The sequence below is a fragment of the Aegilops tauschii genome, chromosome 5 (assembly GCF_002575655.3).
Source record: "Aegilops tauschii subsp. strangulata cultivar AL8/78 chromosome 5, Aet v6.0, whole genome shotgun sequence".
In the NCBI taxonomy this organism is placed as follows: Eukaryota; Viridiplantae; Streptophyta; class Magnoliopsida; order Poales; family Poaceae; genus Aegilops; species Aegilops tauschii.
The window spans coordinates 247,608,026-247,625,125 of NC_053039.3; the positions used below are offsets into that span (position 1 = coordinate 247,608,026).

The window sequence follows — 17,100 nt, forward strand, 5'->3', positions numbered from 1 at the left end:
AGAGGACTTCCAGGATGGAGCGCCGCCGTCTCGAGGCGGAACTTGGGCAGGAGCACTTTTGCCCTCCGGCGGAGTGATTCCGCCGGGGAACTTCCCTCCCGGAGGGGGCAATCATCGTCATCATCATCGCCAACAACTCTCCCATCTTGGGGAGGGCAATCTCCATCAACATCTTCAACAGCACCATTTTGTCTCAAACCCTAGTTCATCTCTTGTGTTCAATTTTTGTACGGGAACTATAGATTGGTGCTTGTGGGTGACTAGTAGTGTCTTTGTACCGGAACCTATATGCACTATATTAGTATTTTTTCTATGAAGTTTTTTAAAGTTTGGCTTAGGATAAAACTATATGCACTGTGTTTTTTCAGAATAAAAAATTAGTAGGAGTAGTACATATGGGTGGATATCAAGTGATACCACCTTTCACATGATCCCATGTTATACATTTTGAAAAGTCACATTTTGATGTTTCAAAAATTTCTGAAAAAACTTGTGGGTGTTCACAAGACATATGTCTATAACCCCTAAAAGAATTAGATTATAATTCAAAATATACATCAAGAAACAAAAAAAATACAAATCTATATGTGAATAGTGTCATTCCTGACATAGGTCATGTTTTGTCTTCTTTTGACACTATTCATTCTAGATTTGTCATTTTTGTTTCTCAATGAGTATTTTGAATTTTGATCTGAATTGTTTAGAGTTTGTAGACATATGTCTGGTGAACATCTACAGATTTTTTTTTGAAACATCTAAATGTGATTTATTTTTTCAAAAGTTGGAGCATGGTGGGATACAAGGAATTGATAAATACACAGAAGTAGTATATAACACTATATGTATGACCATAAATGCTGGGGCGATCGGCCAGCTAAGACGGAGGCGTGGGATGAGTTTGCGTGCAAATCCTTGGACATAAACGAGACGAGAAAGTTCCAATAAAAAAAATGAGGGGAGAAAACAAATCGGAGGAAGACGTGCCATCGTGGATTGATCCGTGGAAATCGGAGGATGGGTGCGGGAGCTGGATTGCGGAATTTTCGGCCGCAGCCCACGCCTCCACTGCACGGGAGTAGTATTTTCAGGAATTGATAAAACAGTATACAAGTTTATAATATATGTATGACCAATTAAATGTTTCTCTCGCAAAAAAAAATTAAATGTTCGGGACTAGCCGCCCCCATATGCGGGCCATCAATGAATCTCGTCGTGAGCCGTCACCCAACGTGTTCAGCTGCTGCGTTGGACGGCCGGCGTGCGTACTGACGAGAGCTAGCGACAGTGCCACTGCCACGACCGGCGAGGTCCAGGCGTCTACGTGCCAGCGCCCAGACCGCGCGCTGGAACCGTGGAACGCCACAGGTTAAGGTTGGCTTGAACCGCGGGGCGTGTAAACGCCGGTGACCAATGGCCGGGCGCATACGCCCGATCTGCCCGTCCTGCCCTCCCTACCAACCAAGGAGCAGAAGGCGCCACAGGGGCAAACTCGTCCTCGCGTCGCATCTACCAGTACCACGCACGCACGCCCCCGACACCAGCGAACTCTCTCTCTCGCCGACTCTTCTATAAAGACGGCTGCCCGTTGTTAGGCCTGGCTGCGTGTGCCAAATCCGCGCCTTGATCAGATTCTCTCCAAGATTCTACGATAGACGTGGCTGATTCACTGACCCTTTCAGCCAATGGAGAAGAGGGAGGAGGAGAGCCAGGCCCCGCTGCTGGAGCCCAGGCCGGCGGCGGCGGAGAATGGCGGGGGTGACATGGTCGGCGACGGAGGGGCGGAAGAGGAGGAGGTGGGGCTGGGGCGTCAGCTGCTGGAGGAGAACCGGAAGCTGTGGGCGGTGGCGGGGCCGTCCATCTGCACGCGCTTCTCCACCTTCGGGGTCACCGTGATCAGCCAGGCCTTCATCGGCCACATCGGCCCCACCGAGCTCGCCGCCTACGCCCTCGTCTCCACCGTGCTCATGCGCTTCAGCAACGGCATACTGGTAATCACCTTCCTGGTTTGCTTCTTCCTTTTTGCCAACATCATGATCTGCTTCAATCTGACAAAGAATTAAGGCTTGACCATAACTGAACTGCTTAATTTTTTAGTACTACTGTATATACACAAAAACTGATTAAATTTGTAGAACCAAACCAGGAGTGCGCCCCTGCTTCAGTCCCTAGACAGTTTCAACATCATCATTAACATACAAACAACGGGGCAGAATAAGAATTAAGAACAGTGTTTCCTCGCAAATAGAACACGGTTTCTCTATGTGCAAGTAGCACATTTTGATACCCATGATGTGACACGACATGATATTGATAGGAAATGTGCGCGCAAATATATACGCCAACTGTATCGTGGTCCATGCTTGGCACCGTATTCTTCATTTTTGGCAAATCAAACTCCAGTTTGCTGTCGACTTGTACACCAAAAGTAAAGTAGTTCTGGTAAACGTAGTACTTTCAAGTCACTGCTCATGTCAAAGCGGGACAAACCCCATAGGATTTTTCTTTCAGCGAAAACAACCCCATGTCAAAGCCTGCGGAAAGGCTTCGATGACCGGTGGGTGAGGCGGGTTATGCAGATGGTCTCGTGTGGTCGCACTGCCGTTAACATCAATGGGGAGATCGACCCCTACTTCCCCACTTTCTGCGGGGTGAGGCAGGGTGATCCATTCTCCCCGTTCCTGTTTAATATGGTGGTCGATGCTCTTGCGGCCATTTTGGACAAGGCTAAGGCCGCGGGCCATATTTGTGGAATCACCCCCCATTTGACTGGGGCGTTGGCATCTCCCTACTCCAGTACGCTGACGACACCATCATCATGGTCGAAGGCTCGGATACGGACATCGCTAGCCTTAAATTCCTCCTCCTCTGCTTCCAACAAATGTCTGGTCTTAAGATCAACTTCGACAAGAGCGATGTGATGGTGATGGGCTATTCTCCGGCTGAGGCCCTTGACATTGCCAACCGCCTCAATTGCCGCCTGGGTTCCTTCCCAACGACCTACCTGGGAACGCCCATTAGTGACTCTCGGCTCACTGTGGCGGACCTTCGTCCTGCGGTGACCAAGTTGCAAACGCACATTGAGCCTTGGCAGGGTCGGTGGCTCTCGAAGGCGGCCCGGACGATTCTCATCAACTCCTCGCTCTCTAGTCTCCTCTTATTCCTTATGAGCTTCTACAGCCTCCACGAGACCCTCCATCACGAGATCGCTAAAATCCAATCGTGCTTCTATTGGGCTGGGGACAATAACAAGCAGAAGTATCATATGGTTAGTTGGCCCGACATCTGCAAGCCCCGGGAGCAGGGAGGCCTTGGCATCATGTGCTCGAAGCGCATGAACATTGCCCTCCTCTCCCGCTGGCTCTGGCGCATCTCACAAGGGCATGGCGGTCTGTGGTTAGACATCATCCGGAATAAATACTTGCGTGGCCAGCCTCTGGCCTTCTGTCAACGTTCGGGTGGATCCCAGTTCTGGCAGTCGGTCATCCAACTGCTCCCCGTCCTCCGCATTGGGACTTCTGTCTCGGTCGGATCGGGAGCAGCGACCTTGTTCTGGTTTGACCGATGGGTGGGTGACGCTCCATTCGCGGCCCGCTTCCCCGACCTCTTCTCCATCGCTGTAGTCCCTACAATCTCAATTCAACAGGCCCTTATTGACTTAGGGCGCCTCGCGTTCCGGAGGCCATTTGGGCCCCCGGAAGTGGCCGCTTGGCATGAGCTTCTTGATTGTATTGCTCTCCATGAGCCGGCTGTCGATGCTGGCCCGGATGAGGTTCGGTGGCGCCTTGAGCCTTCGGGTCAATTCTCCACCAAGTCCCTTTACGCGGCTATCGCCCCATCCTCCGCCCCGCCGCCCCTCCAGGCGGCATGGTCCATTCGCCTTCCCCTTAAAATCCGGATCTTCATGTGGCAATGGATCTGCGACCGGCTGCCGTCTGGAGTTGAGGTCCGCAAGCGCAATGGCCCGGGCTCTGGCCTCTGCCCCCTATGTGATACCCCCGAAGACTCGAACCACATATTCTTCTCCTGCGTGTCTGCTCAGTTCGTGTGGAGCTGCTTTAGAGAGGCGGTTGGTGGGGATTGGTGCCACTCCAACTTCCCCGACCTCTTCACCGAGCTACAGGCCTCCCCGCTGTCCTCTCGCCACATTAGGTGGCTTGAGATTAGGGCCCTCACGTGGACGCTCTGGACTATTCACAATAAGCTTGTGATTCAGCGCTCCCCTCTTCGACGATCTACTGACGCTCTCTTCAAACTGTCTGGTTACTTGCAGCTCTGGCGGCCGCTTAGCCGCCCTCGGGACCGGGACGCCATCTCCGCCTTCATCGCCGACCTCCGCTCGATGGCCGTCCGCCTGTCGCCGCCACCACCGCCGCCTCCGCCTGAGCCTGATTAGTCGTCTGTTTGCTCTCCGGCCTTGGCCCCGGCTGAGCCTGTCTCTTATTTCGTGTGTGTTTTGGGCTTGTTGAGCTGTGCCCTTAGCAGTACCTCTGGATTTATTGTTGTGCGACTTGGGTGTGTGTTCTGAACTAGTCCTTGTATGTGCTTTTGGCGATTTGCTTTATTTATAAAGCGGGGCGAAAGCCTTTTTCGGTTAAAATAACCCCATTGGATTTTTCTTCCATTTTACATCCTGAGCCGGTCTGGGTTACTACTACTTAATACCATGTGCTCTTTGTCCGGTAGACCAGTGGCATTGCACCAGTTCAGAGATTTCAGAGTCTTCACTGCATCAGAAACAAATTTGTCTCAACCCAGAAAAGTCTGATGATCTCAAACACAACTACTAATAACGTGCGTAAACTGAATGCAGCTGGGCATGGCGAGCGCGCTGGAGACGTTGTGCGGGCAGTCGTACGGGGCGAAGCAGTACCACATGATGGGCATCTACCTGCAGCGGTCCTGGATCATCCTAAGCGGCTGCGCCGTGCTCATGCTCCCCATCTTCATATTCACCGAGCCGCTGCTCGTCTTCATCGGCCAGGACCCCACCATCAGCGCCGTCGCTGGCACCATCTCCATCTGGTACATCCCCGTCATGTTCGCCAGCGTCTTCAACTTCACGCTGCAGATGTACCTGCAGGCGCAGAGCAAGAACATGATCATCACCTACCTCGCCTTCGTCAACCTCGGCCTCCACCTGTTCCTGTCGTGGCTCCTGACCGTCAAGCTGCACCTTGGGCTCGCCGGGGTCATGACCTCCATGGTCATCGCCATGTGGATTCCTGCGTTCGGGCAGCTCATCTTCGTCCTCTTCGGTGGCTGCCCTCTCACGTGGACGGGGTTCTCCTTCACAGCACTCACCGACCTCGTCCCTATCTTCAAGCTCTCTCTGTCCTCTGGTGTGATGCTCTTGTACGAACAAACTTGAGCTTTCACTATATATACTATTTCAGCTGCCTAAGTGTACCTACTCACCAAGTGTGGGTCGACATTTTATACTTCACCGTCCTTGTCAATAATGCATTTTTTTTTTGCCCATTTGCCTTTTCAGTTTGGAATTGTGGTACAGCACCATACTGGTGCTCCTGACCGGGTACATGAAGAATGCAGAGAGTGCACTTGACGCTCTTTCAATATGGTAATACATACTTATTACTTTACTTCACAGTTCATCATTTCATATTGTCATTGCATTGTTTCATATTGTTTCCCTGCCATTGCATATCAACTAATTAGGTACTCTGGTTTCTATCTGTGAAATCTGCAGCCTTAACATCAATGGTTGGGAGATGATGATCTCTATCGGCTTTTTGGCTGCAACAGGGTAACTTGTTGATTTAGAGCTCTCTGTTACTCGTATCATGTGACTGAATCAGTTTTCAGATTTTTGATGATAATGATTTTGTGTGCTATAGAGTGCGTGTGGCAAATGAGCTCGGAGCAGGAAGTGCAAAAAGGGCCAAGTTCGCCATCTTAAATGTCGTCGCCACTTCTTTCTCAATTGGCCTTGTGTTGTTCGTGTTCTTTCTTTTCTTCCGTGGGAAGCTTTCCTACATATTTACCACGAGTGAGGAGGTAGCTGCCTTAGTTGCTGACCTGTCACCTCTTCTGGCCTTCTCCATCTTGCTGAACAGTGTTCAACCAGTGCTATCAGGTTTGCTTTAGCATTTGACTAAATTCCAAATCTTCTGGTTGGCTTACTTTTTTTCGAAACGAGGCAAACGATTTGCCTGTCATACTGATGAAAGGTCATTTGGTTTACTGATACTATAAATTGCTGTTTGATAGGTGTTGCTGTTGGTGCGGGTTGGCAAAGTGTCGTTGCCTATGTTAACATCACAACATATTACTTGATTGGTATCCCTCTTGGAGCAATCCTAGGTTATGTTCTTGGATATCATGTGAAGGTAAGATGAATGATTATTTTGGACATTGCTGTTGTATCTATCAGTCGACTACTAGTTACTAAAATCATTTGTCCTTGTGCCTCCTGGATCTATGTTGTGGTCCTAACTCTCCTTGGTTGTTGTTACAGGGCATTTGGGTTGGCATGCTTCTCGGGACACTGGTCCAAACAATTGTGCTTCTGTTCATAACAATTAGGACCGACTGGGATAAGCAGGTTAGCTTGGTTAACTGTTCGATCATCACTGTGATCAAACATTGTTAAGTAAAGTCCTCATATGACTTATCTACTGAAGAGAATTCTTCATGAGTAGGAGATGTACTCAATTATGGTTTCTATTCTATCATTTCAGGTGGAGGTTACTCAGGAGAGATTGAAGAGATGGTACATGGACGGGAACAATGGAAAGTCAGATTCAAGGTCAAGTCCATAAGATTAGAAATCCGGCACAAGTAATGAATCGGCATCAAGGTAGAACATGCATACTCTGCTTGATCGGAGTTCGCGGCGTTTCAGAGGTTAACTACGGTTCTTTCAGTATGTCAAGAATGAATGGATGGAACATTTGTAGGCGCAGACATGTCGGAGGTTGTTCCTCAAGATCGAGCAAACGGTAACAGTGAGTCAGTGACGCAGGCTCCACTAGAGAAGGAAGAACATACTATCTCTGTTTCTGAATATTATACATTTTGGCAGTTCAATTTAAACTGCAAAAACGTCTTATATTTAGGAACAGATGGTGTATTACTCAAGGGGCACTTGATTTTCTGTAATTTCTACTACTCCTTCAGCATGTAAAATATGCCTTGGATCGCTGTGGGCTGGTGGCACTAGTGTTGTTTTGTATTGATTGATTTTGGTTGTGATTAGTAAACATGGTGTTTCTATATCCATTGCATTCGCTTGGTCTTGTCATCAGGTATCTTGGTGTAATTATCAAACAATCAGTTAGGCATAAAGACTATCCGAGATTTCTCTCTGACGGACGGGCTTTTTTTTTTCGAGAACACCTCGAAAGGGGCAGGGGTTCCTGCATTTCATTGAGAAGAAGAGAGTTGGTCCAGTTTATAAGGAAAACCGGACCCGAAAACCTAACATTCTCGGCTAATCAAGGAAAACCGAATGAAAACCCAAAAAGAAAGAAAAAAAGAAAACGAGAAAAAAGGCACTAGAACTTGGGGACAGGGACAGGGACAAGACAACTGCAGCATCAAGGGACATCATCAGAGTCAGACACCAAAGCACCCAAGCCCAAGGCAGTTAGGCGAGGCTCAAGTGCAACCAAGATAATTGCCACTCGCCGAAGGGAAACTGTCCATATCGAAAGACTCTTCTGACTCGGTCTCAAAGAATCATGTGCTAACATTATCAGGTGGAAAACATCCTGACAGGTCCAACTTTGACTTCCCAGCAATCCTCGCCAAAGAGCTCAACGCCTCGATCACTTGCGGTGAGAGCGGTTTTTTGTACATGTCCAGGTATGCTTGCATCTTTTGCTCTGGCCCCTCTGCTTTGCTGACCTCCGGCAACTCATCAAAAGCCTCCAACATTCTATACTCTGCACGCTTGGATGTCGGAATGTTGCACGCCTTGTTCTTCTTATCCAGACGCCCGCTCCGTCGCCCGCCATTCTTCTCCCCATGCGAAGGCACTGGGGTCCCAAGCAGAGGTTGTGGGAGCGAACAAGTAACCTTGCTGAGAAAATCCTCCAGAGATAGTGGTGCCGCTTTAGTTTGCGCCACCTTCGCAACAACATTGCACACCTCATCCATAGGCTCAACCAGAACATCAGGCGCGTTGAAACCGAGCGGCTCCTCTGGACTCGGCATCAGACGTACAAGGGAGTGCACCACAGAAGACGAGGAGGAGCCTCCATGGTGTGGCGACAGAAGAGTAGCCTCCGAGCACATAGGATCAACATATTCCTCACTCCCTACGGACGAGGCACCATGGCTGAACCACATGTCATCGCCCCAAGCGAAGCAGTCCCTAGGACCAAGGATGACAGGCAAAACCTGAGGCGAAGGCGCCATTGCTTCATCAAGCATAGGATCATTAGGCCACGGATCGATGCCCGCCGGCATAGCCGAGAGCATAGCAGCAAGGAGATCCTGCTCAACCGGAGCGAGAGGGAAGACGCAACTGTCCACACTACGAGCCAAGCGATCTCCAAGGGGTGGCGCTAAGAGAGCCTCGGCGTATGAGCGCTGCCTAGAAGCATGGCTGGCCGGCGTGTCACGGCGATCCCCAACACCAAGTCGAGGACCGTGGGAAGGCACCGTCGAGGAGAGCTTCGACGAAGGGCCAGGGCACCGACTGGCAAGAATGACGGACGGGCTTTGCTAGACGTACGCGCTGATTTTACAGATTGTACGGGCTGGGCTGACGTGAGATTAGATGAAATATACTGACCAATTGCTTCTGCTCCTTGTTCGATTTGACACTGTTACTTATCAAAAAGGGCTACAATAGATCCCCTACATTTGTGAGTTGTCCGATACCCTGTCCTTAGGTATTGAATAAATCTTCAGTATTTATGTGGATTCAGGAGAATTATATAATAGAAAGACTACATTTTCTCGACTCTTGTTTATCCTTGAGAATTGCAAAAGAGTTTGGATTGGATCCAAAACCTCAGTCCATGCATGGTTGAGTGCCTTGAGCGCTTTGGTTGACCCAAGTAAGGTAGCAATTGAGGATAAATTGAGCTCGCTCTCAAGAAGATGAGTGTTGACTTGATCAGTAATACCCACCCTTCTGAATTTGCTCGGTGGGCGAGCAAAATGAGTTTTTTGTTCATGAGAAGAACGAACACAGTGAGGTGGTAAGATACGAAGTGAGGATTGTAGCACAGGGGTTCACGCAGAGACCCGTCGTCGTTTTAAGAGATGAAACATATTCTCATGTTATTAGCAGAACGATGTTCTGATATTTGATATTATTGCAATGAATATTAATTTTGTATATTCAACTGATGGATGTCCTGACTGCATAGTTGTATGAGTCACTTGATTCAGATATCTCTATGATAGTTCCTGAGGGAACGAAGATACTGAATTAGAAAGCTAATTGTAACGTGTATTGTGTAAAGCTTCAAAAGTCATTATATGGCTTAAAGCAGTCGGGATGAATGTGGTATAATCGAATGAAGTGGGTTCCTTTGTTAGAAGAGTTACTCAAAAAATGATGATTCCTCATATATGCTCATCCAGAAATTCAAAGAAGGATTTTGCATCATTTGTGTATGTTGATGATCTGATTATCATCGGCACTACACAAGAAATACACCAGACACACAAATTATCTTAAGACGTAGTTTCAGATGAAATATTTGGTTGAGACCAAACTTTGATTAAGTTTGGAACTTGAGCATATTCCTTCGAGAATACTTGTTCATCGATCTGCATTTATCCAGAAGATTGTTGAAAAGTTCAACATGGATAAATCACATCCATCAAAGAAATTAGGTTGTGAGATCTCTTGATTAATACAGTTAAATACTCATTTATACCTAAGGGCGGTGATGAAGGGGTATTGGAACTGAGTCTCCATATCATGGTGCAATGAAGCACTAATGTATCTAGCAAACTGCACCAGGTATGAAATATTATCAGAAGTGAATTGTCAGATAGATACAAATGCATCACCAATGGAAAGGTGTTGGGTTGGTGTGAAGAATATTTTTGGATATCTTGTAGAGGCAAGTGATCTTGGTTTATGTGTGATCAGGACATCAATACCATTGTTACACCCACAGCCCCTACTGTTACATATACTGGACCAATTACTAGAGCTCGCGCACGCCAATTAAATTACCAGGTACTTTCGTTTCTTGGTAATGATTCTAATGTTCATGAGAATATGATGCTGCCTAAATTGGATACATTTGTTTTGCTTACAAATGAAGGGCCTAGCTTGGAGAAGGATGAACATTGGAGCAAGAACAAGCATGGAGTTGATGGCATGTGCAAGGGGAACAAGAACGGAGTTACAAGTGATGATTTCAGGACTTTGAAGCCACCATAAGGAGTGCATGAATCGTTGGACGAAATATACAAGATGCCACTTCATAAATTTCGTCCAGAGGCTATCTAGGTGCTGCGTCACCTTATTATTGGGCCAGGCCCATGTAATTTCGAAATACATAGTATAGGCTGTTTTTAGAGTCCGTATGTGTGGGGAAACAAGAGATAGGGTTGGTTTCGGACCCCTTCCCCAAGGGCCACGAAATTCCCCCTCTTCCTCCATATATACAGCCCTTAGGGCACCGTTTAGACTTTGGGTTTTGTTTAGATTAAAGTTCGCCATAGCTGCAACTTCGCGTACTTCGTTTGTGTTCAACGACCAGATAAAGGCGTCACAGAACCCCACCTTGATCAATAAAGCTTTCCTCTTATATTCGCAATATCCAAATTGTAATCTTAGTTTCTTGCTTGTTTTTCGTTTGCTTGCAGGAAACAGACCTTCGTGGTCATGTTGATCGTGCTCCGGCGTGGTCAATAACCTCTCGGAGTTGGTTTAGCGATTGCTAAGGCACGACGTCCTCGCACGTTCGTAGTCGGATCGTCAAAGTCGACTTCCTCCAAAACGATAGCCACCATCTCATCGAAAGACGGGACACCTTTACCTCTATCAAGTGGTATCAGATTTCCAGGTTGCTCGGTGAGATTTTACAGTTTTTCGTAGTTTAGATCGAGTCTGTTTTTCATACCTATAGTCCACGAAAAGGCCACAAAAAAATTAAGGTTAGTTCATCATATCCAAACCAATATGAGCCTTTGCATAATCTTTTTAGGGTTTTTGCTTTGTTGAATTTGCGGTTGCATTGTCGTGTCAAGTTGCTGGTCTTAGAGTCTAGTCTTTTAGAGTTTCGAGTTCTGGTCATAAGTTGTCACGCCGCCGCCGCGCCATCATCATCGCCCCTGCCATCTACCACCACCGCTTATCCGCCACCGCTCTGAATCCGTATCCATATACCACCACCGATCTGTATCCATATACCACCACCGCTACCATATATCACCACCGCTGCCATATCCTACCACCATATATCCACCACCAATCCGAGTTCTTTTCATATTAGGTTTGTTTTCGAGATCCATCTTTTTTCCGTTTCGTGTTTCCTTGCCTGAGTAGGTCTCGGGAAAAAAAACCTGGAGACCCCCGGACAGTTTTTAGGCCAAAATTTTGGCGATCAAAAATATTTTTTCCCTATCCTATTTTTAGGCTTTTCTGAGTCTTTTGAGCCACGTGCCATCATAGTGATTTTTTGTCGCACTTTTTCGTCGTCGCTGCCCTGATTTCCGAAAAAAATAGTCAAAAAATTTCATGCCCATCCTGTCATTTTGACCTGAGAAGAGTTTTGAGACACTCGCCATTATAGTGATTTTTCGCAAAAAAAGGAGCGCCAAAAAAAGAGCAAAAAAAAATCCAGAGTGTGCTTTTCCCTTGTTTACATGCAGCGCCGTGATTTTGTTAGTGTTCTAGGCTCGCGTCTCTAGCACGGTCTAGCCTAGGACTAGCACAGTACCGTCGTTGAGCGTTTATTCAACTTTGCATCTCTGAATTGATTATTGCTGACCCTTTTTGCTACCATATTATAAGCCTTCCCAGCTCCACATACATCTACATCGTGCGTTTGACTCTCCCTGGTAATCGCTTTATCCAAGCTTTGAGAGTTTTGAGTACATCGGTTGCCGATCATCGCGTGCTGCTGGGTAAGAACTGGTAAGAATTTGAGAGTTGCTTGACGGATTTGTGACACCCACCACCACCACCACTTGTTAGTAGTCTATAGGATCATATTCTTTTGTGTTTCTATTGCTGCTAACCATGCCAGGATCACAAGCCGACGAGATTGACTGGGAGAACTTAACGAACAAGGAGCTTCATGATAAGTTTCAGCAAATGATGACTGAACAGGTGCAAGATGTGCTGAACAATTTTGAAGAGGCCATGGAGAAGATCATTGGCCTTGAGAAGACGTTCGAAACAAAGCTCGATAACAGATTTAATGAACTGCTTGCGCGTCTTCCACCACCGGTTGCACCTGCCGCACCTCTGCAACAACAACAACAACGACTACCTCCACATCGCGAAACAGCCCTCCGCCGAGCGAGTCGTGTCCCTCTTCAGCCTGGCCAAACTGTTGGTGCTGCTGTTGATACTTCTGTGGCTCCTGCTGCTGATGAGGGGGAGGATGATTATGCGGGAGATTACGAGGATGAGGTTGATCAAAATCAGAACTACGTGCAACCACCAGCACCACAACCACTAGGTCGTCCACATGCAAATAATCACAATGGTAGGGCTCTCCCTCAGGTACGAGATCATGACCATCTTCCTAAACTGAAATTGAATATTCCACCATTTGAGGGTAGATATGTTCATGATATATATCTTATTTGGGAGTTAGAAATCGAACAACAATTTACATGTTTAGAATATCCCGAGGAGAGACGTGTTGTTGCTGCACTTTGTGCTTTCACTAGTTTTGCTTGTGTGTGGTGGTCTGAACATCGTAGATTATACCCGAATAATATTCCAACTACTTGGGCTGCTTTGAAAACTGCTATGCGTACTCGTTGGGTTCCACCATATTATCAACGTGAATTACTTCAAAAATTGCAGCGTTTAAGACAAGGAATTTTTTTTGTAGAGGAATATTATCAGGAATTACAAATTGGCATGATTAGATGTGGTATTGTTGAGGATAATGAAGCTATGCTTGCACGTTTTATGGGTGGATTAAATAGAGAGATCCAGACCATTCTAGAGTATAAGGAGTATAATAATATCACTCGTTTATTCCATCTTGCTTGTAAAGCTGAACGTGAAGTGCAGGATCGACAGGCATTGGCGTGAACTAACTTTTCTACAGGTCGACCTTCATCATGGACACCACGTGCATCCTCTACTTCCACTGCACCATCACCTCCATCAGGTGCCACCTCCAACCGTGATATAAGAAAGCAGGCACAACCACCACTATCTGCCAAGAGCACGCCTGCCGGGCCTGCACAGAGCTCTTCTTCTTTCATGGCATCAACAGGGCACACAAGTGATATTATTTGTCGTCGTTGTAAGGGAAGAGGTCATTATGCGAGAGAATGCAAATCTCAGCGTGTGATGATTGCTACTGAGGATGGTGGGTATGAGTCCGCTAGTGACTATGATGAGGAGACTTTAGCTCTTATTACACGTGAAGAACACGGTGGAGATGATTCTGATCATGAGACGCAATACATGGCTCCTGAAGATGCTGATAGGTATGAATGTTTGGTTGCTCAACGTGTTTTGAGTGTGCAGGTTACACAAGCTGAGCAAAATCAGAGGCATAATTTGTTCCATACAAAGGGAGTTGTGAAGGACCGTTCTATTCGCGTCATCATAGATGGAGGGAGGTGCAACAACTTGGCTAGCATGGAGATGGTGTAGAAGTTATCTCTCACCACAAGACCACATCCACATCCTTACTACATCCAATGGTTCAACAACAGCGGCAAGGTTAAGGTAACACGTACTATTCGTGTGCATTTTAGTATCTCTACATATGATGATTATGTTGATTGTGATGTGGTACCTATGCAAGCATGTTCCTTATTACTTGGTAGACCATGGCAATTTGATAAAAATTATGTACACCATGGTAGAAACAATCAGTATACTCTTGTTCATAAGGATAAAAATATTATTTTGCTTCCTATGACTCCTGATTCCATTTTGAAAGATGATATTAATAGAGCTAGTAAAGCAAAACAGGAGAAAAATAAGAGTGAAAATCAGATTGTGGCAAAAGAATTTGAGCAACAAATGAAACCTAATAATAAACCATCTAGTGTTGCTTCTGAAATTAAATTGAAAAGTGCATGTTTACTTGCCACAAAATTTGATATTGATAAGCTAGATTTTAGCAAATCTGTTTGCTATGCTTTTGTGTGCAAAGAGGCATTATTTTCATTCGAGGACGTTCCTTCCTCTTTGCCTCTGCTGTCACTAACATTTTGCAGGAGTTCGCTGACGTTTTCCACAAGACGTGCCACCAGGATTACCACCTATTCGAGGTATTGAGCATCAAATTGACTTAATTCCCGGTGCATCGCTACCCAACCGTGCACCATACCGTACCAATCCAGAGGAGACGAGGGAGATTATGCGTCAAGTACAGGAGTTGCTCGACAAAGGATATATACGCGAATCTCTTAGTCCTTGTGTTGTTCCTATTATACTAGTGCCTTAAAAGGATGGTACGTCGCGTATGTGTGTTGATTGTAGAGGCATTAATAATATTACTATTCGTTATCGTCATCCTATTCCTAGGCTAGATGATATGCTTGATGAATTGAGTGGCTCTACAATATTCTCCAAAGTTGATTTGCGTAGTGGATACCATCAAATTCGTATGAAATTGGGAGATGAATGGAAAACAACATTTAAAACTAAGTTTGGTTTATATGAGTGGTTAGTCATGCCTTTTGGGTTAACTAATGCACCTAGTACTTTCATGAGACTAATGAACGAAGTTTTACGTGCTTTCATTGGGCGATTTGTGGTAGTCTATTTTGATGATATATTGATTTATAGCAAATCTTTGGAAGAACATTTGGAACATTTACGTGCTGTTTTTATTGCTCTACGTGATGCATGTTTGTTTGGTAACCTTGGGAAGTGCACCTTTTGCACCGACCCAGTATCTTTTCTTGGCTATGTTGTTACTCCACAGGGAATTGAAGTTGATAAAGCCAAGATTGAAGCTATTGAGAGTTGGCTGCAGCCCAAAACGGTCACACAAGTGAGGAGTTTTCTTGGACTCGCTGGTTTCTATAGGCGTTTTGTGAGAGATTTTAGCACCATTGCTGCACCTCTCAATGAGCTTACAAAGAAGGATGTCCCTTTTGTTTGGGGTACCACACAGGAAGAAGCCTTCACGGTATTGAAAGATAAGTTGACACATGCTCCTTTACTCCAACTTCCTGATTTTAATAAGACTTTTGAGCTTGAATGTGATGCTAGTGGGATTGGATTAGGAGGTGTGTTATTACAAGATGGCAAACCTGTTGCATACTTTTCTGAAAATTGAGTGGGCCTAGTCTGAATTATTCTACTTATGATATAGAATTATATGCTCTTGTTCGAACTTTAGAAACATGGCAACATTATTTATGGCCCAAAGAATTTGTTATACTTTCTGATCATGAATATTTGAAACATATTAAAAGTAAAGCTAAACTGAATCGTAGACATGCTAAATGGGTTGAATTCATTGAGACTTTCCCTTATGTCATTAAACACAAGAAGGGTAACGAAAATGTTATTGTGATGCATTGTCTCGTCGCTATACTATGCTTTCACAACTTGACTTCGAAATATTTGGTTTGGAGACCATCAAAGGTCAATATGTGCATGATGCTGATTTTAAAGATGTAATGCAGAATTGTAAAGAAGGAAGAATGTGGAACAAGTTCGTCGTTAATGATGGATTTGTGTTCCGTGCTAACAAGCTATGCATTCCAGCTACCTCCGTTCGTCTTTTGTTGTTGCAGGAGGCGCATGGAGGAGGACTAATGGGACACTTTGGCGTGAAGAAGACGGAGGATATACTTGCTACACATTTCTTTTGGCCAAAGATGAGACGGGATGTTGAGCGTTTTGTTGCTCGCTGCACTACATGTCAAAAAGCTAAGTCACGACTCAATCCTCATGGTTTATATATGTCTTTGCCTGTACCTAGTGTTCCTTGGGAGGATATATCTATGGACTTTGTTTTAGGTTTACCTCGAACAAAGAAGGGGAGGGATAGCATATTCGTTGTCGTGGATAGATTCTCGAAAATGGCACACTCTATACCATGTCATAAAAGCGATGATGCTGTTAATGTGCCAAATACTATCGTTTCAGATCGTGATACTAAATTTCTTAGCCACTTTTGGAGATGTTTATGGGCTAAGTTGGGGACTAAACTACTTTTTAGTACTACATGTCACCCCAAACTGATGGACAAACTGAAGTAGTCAATAGAACATTGTCTACTATGCTTAGGGTTGTTTTGAAGAATAATAAGAAAATGTGGGAAAAATGCTTGCCTCATATTGAATTTGCTTATAATCGTTCGTTGCATTCTACTACTAAGATGTTGTTGGGGAACGTAGTAATTTCAAAAAAATTCCTACGCAGACGCAGGATCATGGTGATGCATAGCAACGAGAGGGGAGAGTATGTCCACGTACCCTCATAGACCGAAAGCGGAAGCGTTAGCACAACGTGGTTGATGTAGTCGTACGTCTTCACGATCCGACCGATCCAAGTACCGAACGTACGGCACCTCCGAATTCAGCACACGTTCAGCTCGATGACGTCCCGCGAACTCCGATCCAGCAGAGCTTCATGGGAGAGTTCCGTCAGCACGACGGCATGATGATGGTGATGATGTTCCTGCCAACGCAGGCCTTCGCCTAAGCACCGCTACTATATGACCGAGGTGGAATATGGTGGAGGGGGGCACCGCACACGGCTGGGAGAGATCAACAGATCAACTTGTGTGTTCTAGGGTGCCCCCTGCCCCCGTATATAAAGGAGCAAGGGGGGAGGCCGGCCGGCCCCTGTAGGGCGCGCCAGGAGGAGGAGTCCTCCTCCTAGTAGGAGTAGGACTCCCCTTTCCTACTCCTACTAGGAGGAGGAAAGGAAGGAGGAGAAGGAGAAGGAAGGAGAGGGAGGAAAAGGAGGAAAGGGGGGCCGACCCCCAAGTCCAATTCGGT

General features: G+C 46.0%; 1 protein-coding gene across 5 annotated transcripts; it reads left to right on the forward strand.

Moving 5' to 3' along the window:
• The first annotated feature begins 1,539 nt into the window (after positions 1-1,539).
• LOC109733350 (protein DETOXIFICATION 21) lies at positions 1,540-7,233 on the forward strand. 5 transcript variants are annotated; one of them, XM_020292553.4, is made up of 9 exons: positions 1,588-1,988; positions 4,811-5,352; positions 5,492-5,578; positions 5,708-5,764; positions 5,856-6,094; positions 6,229-6,347; positions 6,476-6,562; positions 6,699-6,817; positions 6,885-7,233. In XM_020292553.4, exons 1-8 carry the CDS (start codon positions 1,683-1,685, stop codon positions 6,777-6,779), a joined length of 1,518 nt encoding a protein of 505 aa, XP_020148142.1. In that variant the 5' UTR covers positions 1,588-1,682; the 3' UTR covers positions 6,780-6,817; positions 6,885-7,233. The 5 variants fall into 5 exon arrangements, with proteins under 5 accessions (XP_073356261.1, XP_020148142.1, XP_020148143.1 ...); XM_020292554.4 differs by having other exon boundaries at positions 6,918-7,233; XM_073500161.1 differs by having other exon boundaries at positions 1,601-1,988; positions 4,271-5,352.
• Positions 7,234-17,100: the final 9,867 nt, after the last annotated feature.

Excerpts from the sequence above, each read along its gene's own strand:
- LOC109733350 (XM_020292553.4), top strand. The coding sequence starts at position 1,683 with ATGGAGAAGAGGGAGGAGGAGAGCCAGGCCCCGCTGCTGGAGCCCAGG. Across the intron at positions 1,989-4,810 it reads GCTTCAGCAACGGCATACTG|CTGGGCATGGCGAGCGCGCT; the intron begins GTAATCACCTTC and ends AACTGAATGCAG. Across the intron at positions 6,095-6,228 it reads TGTTCAACCAGTGCTATCAG|GTGTTGCTGTTGGTGCGGGT; the intron begins GTTTGCTTTAGC and ends GCTGTTTGATAG.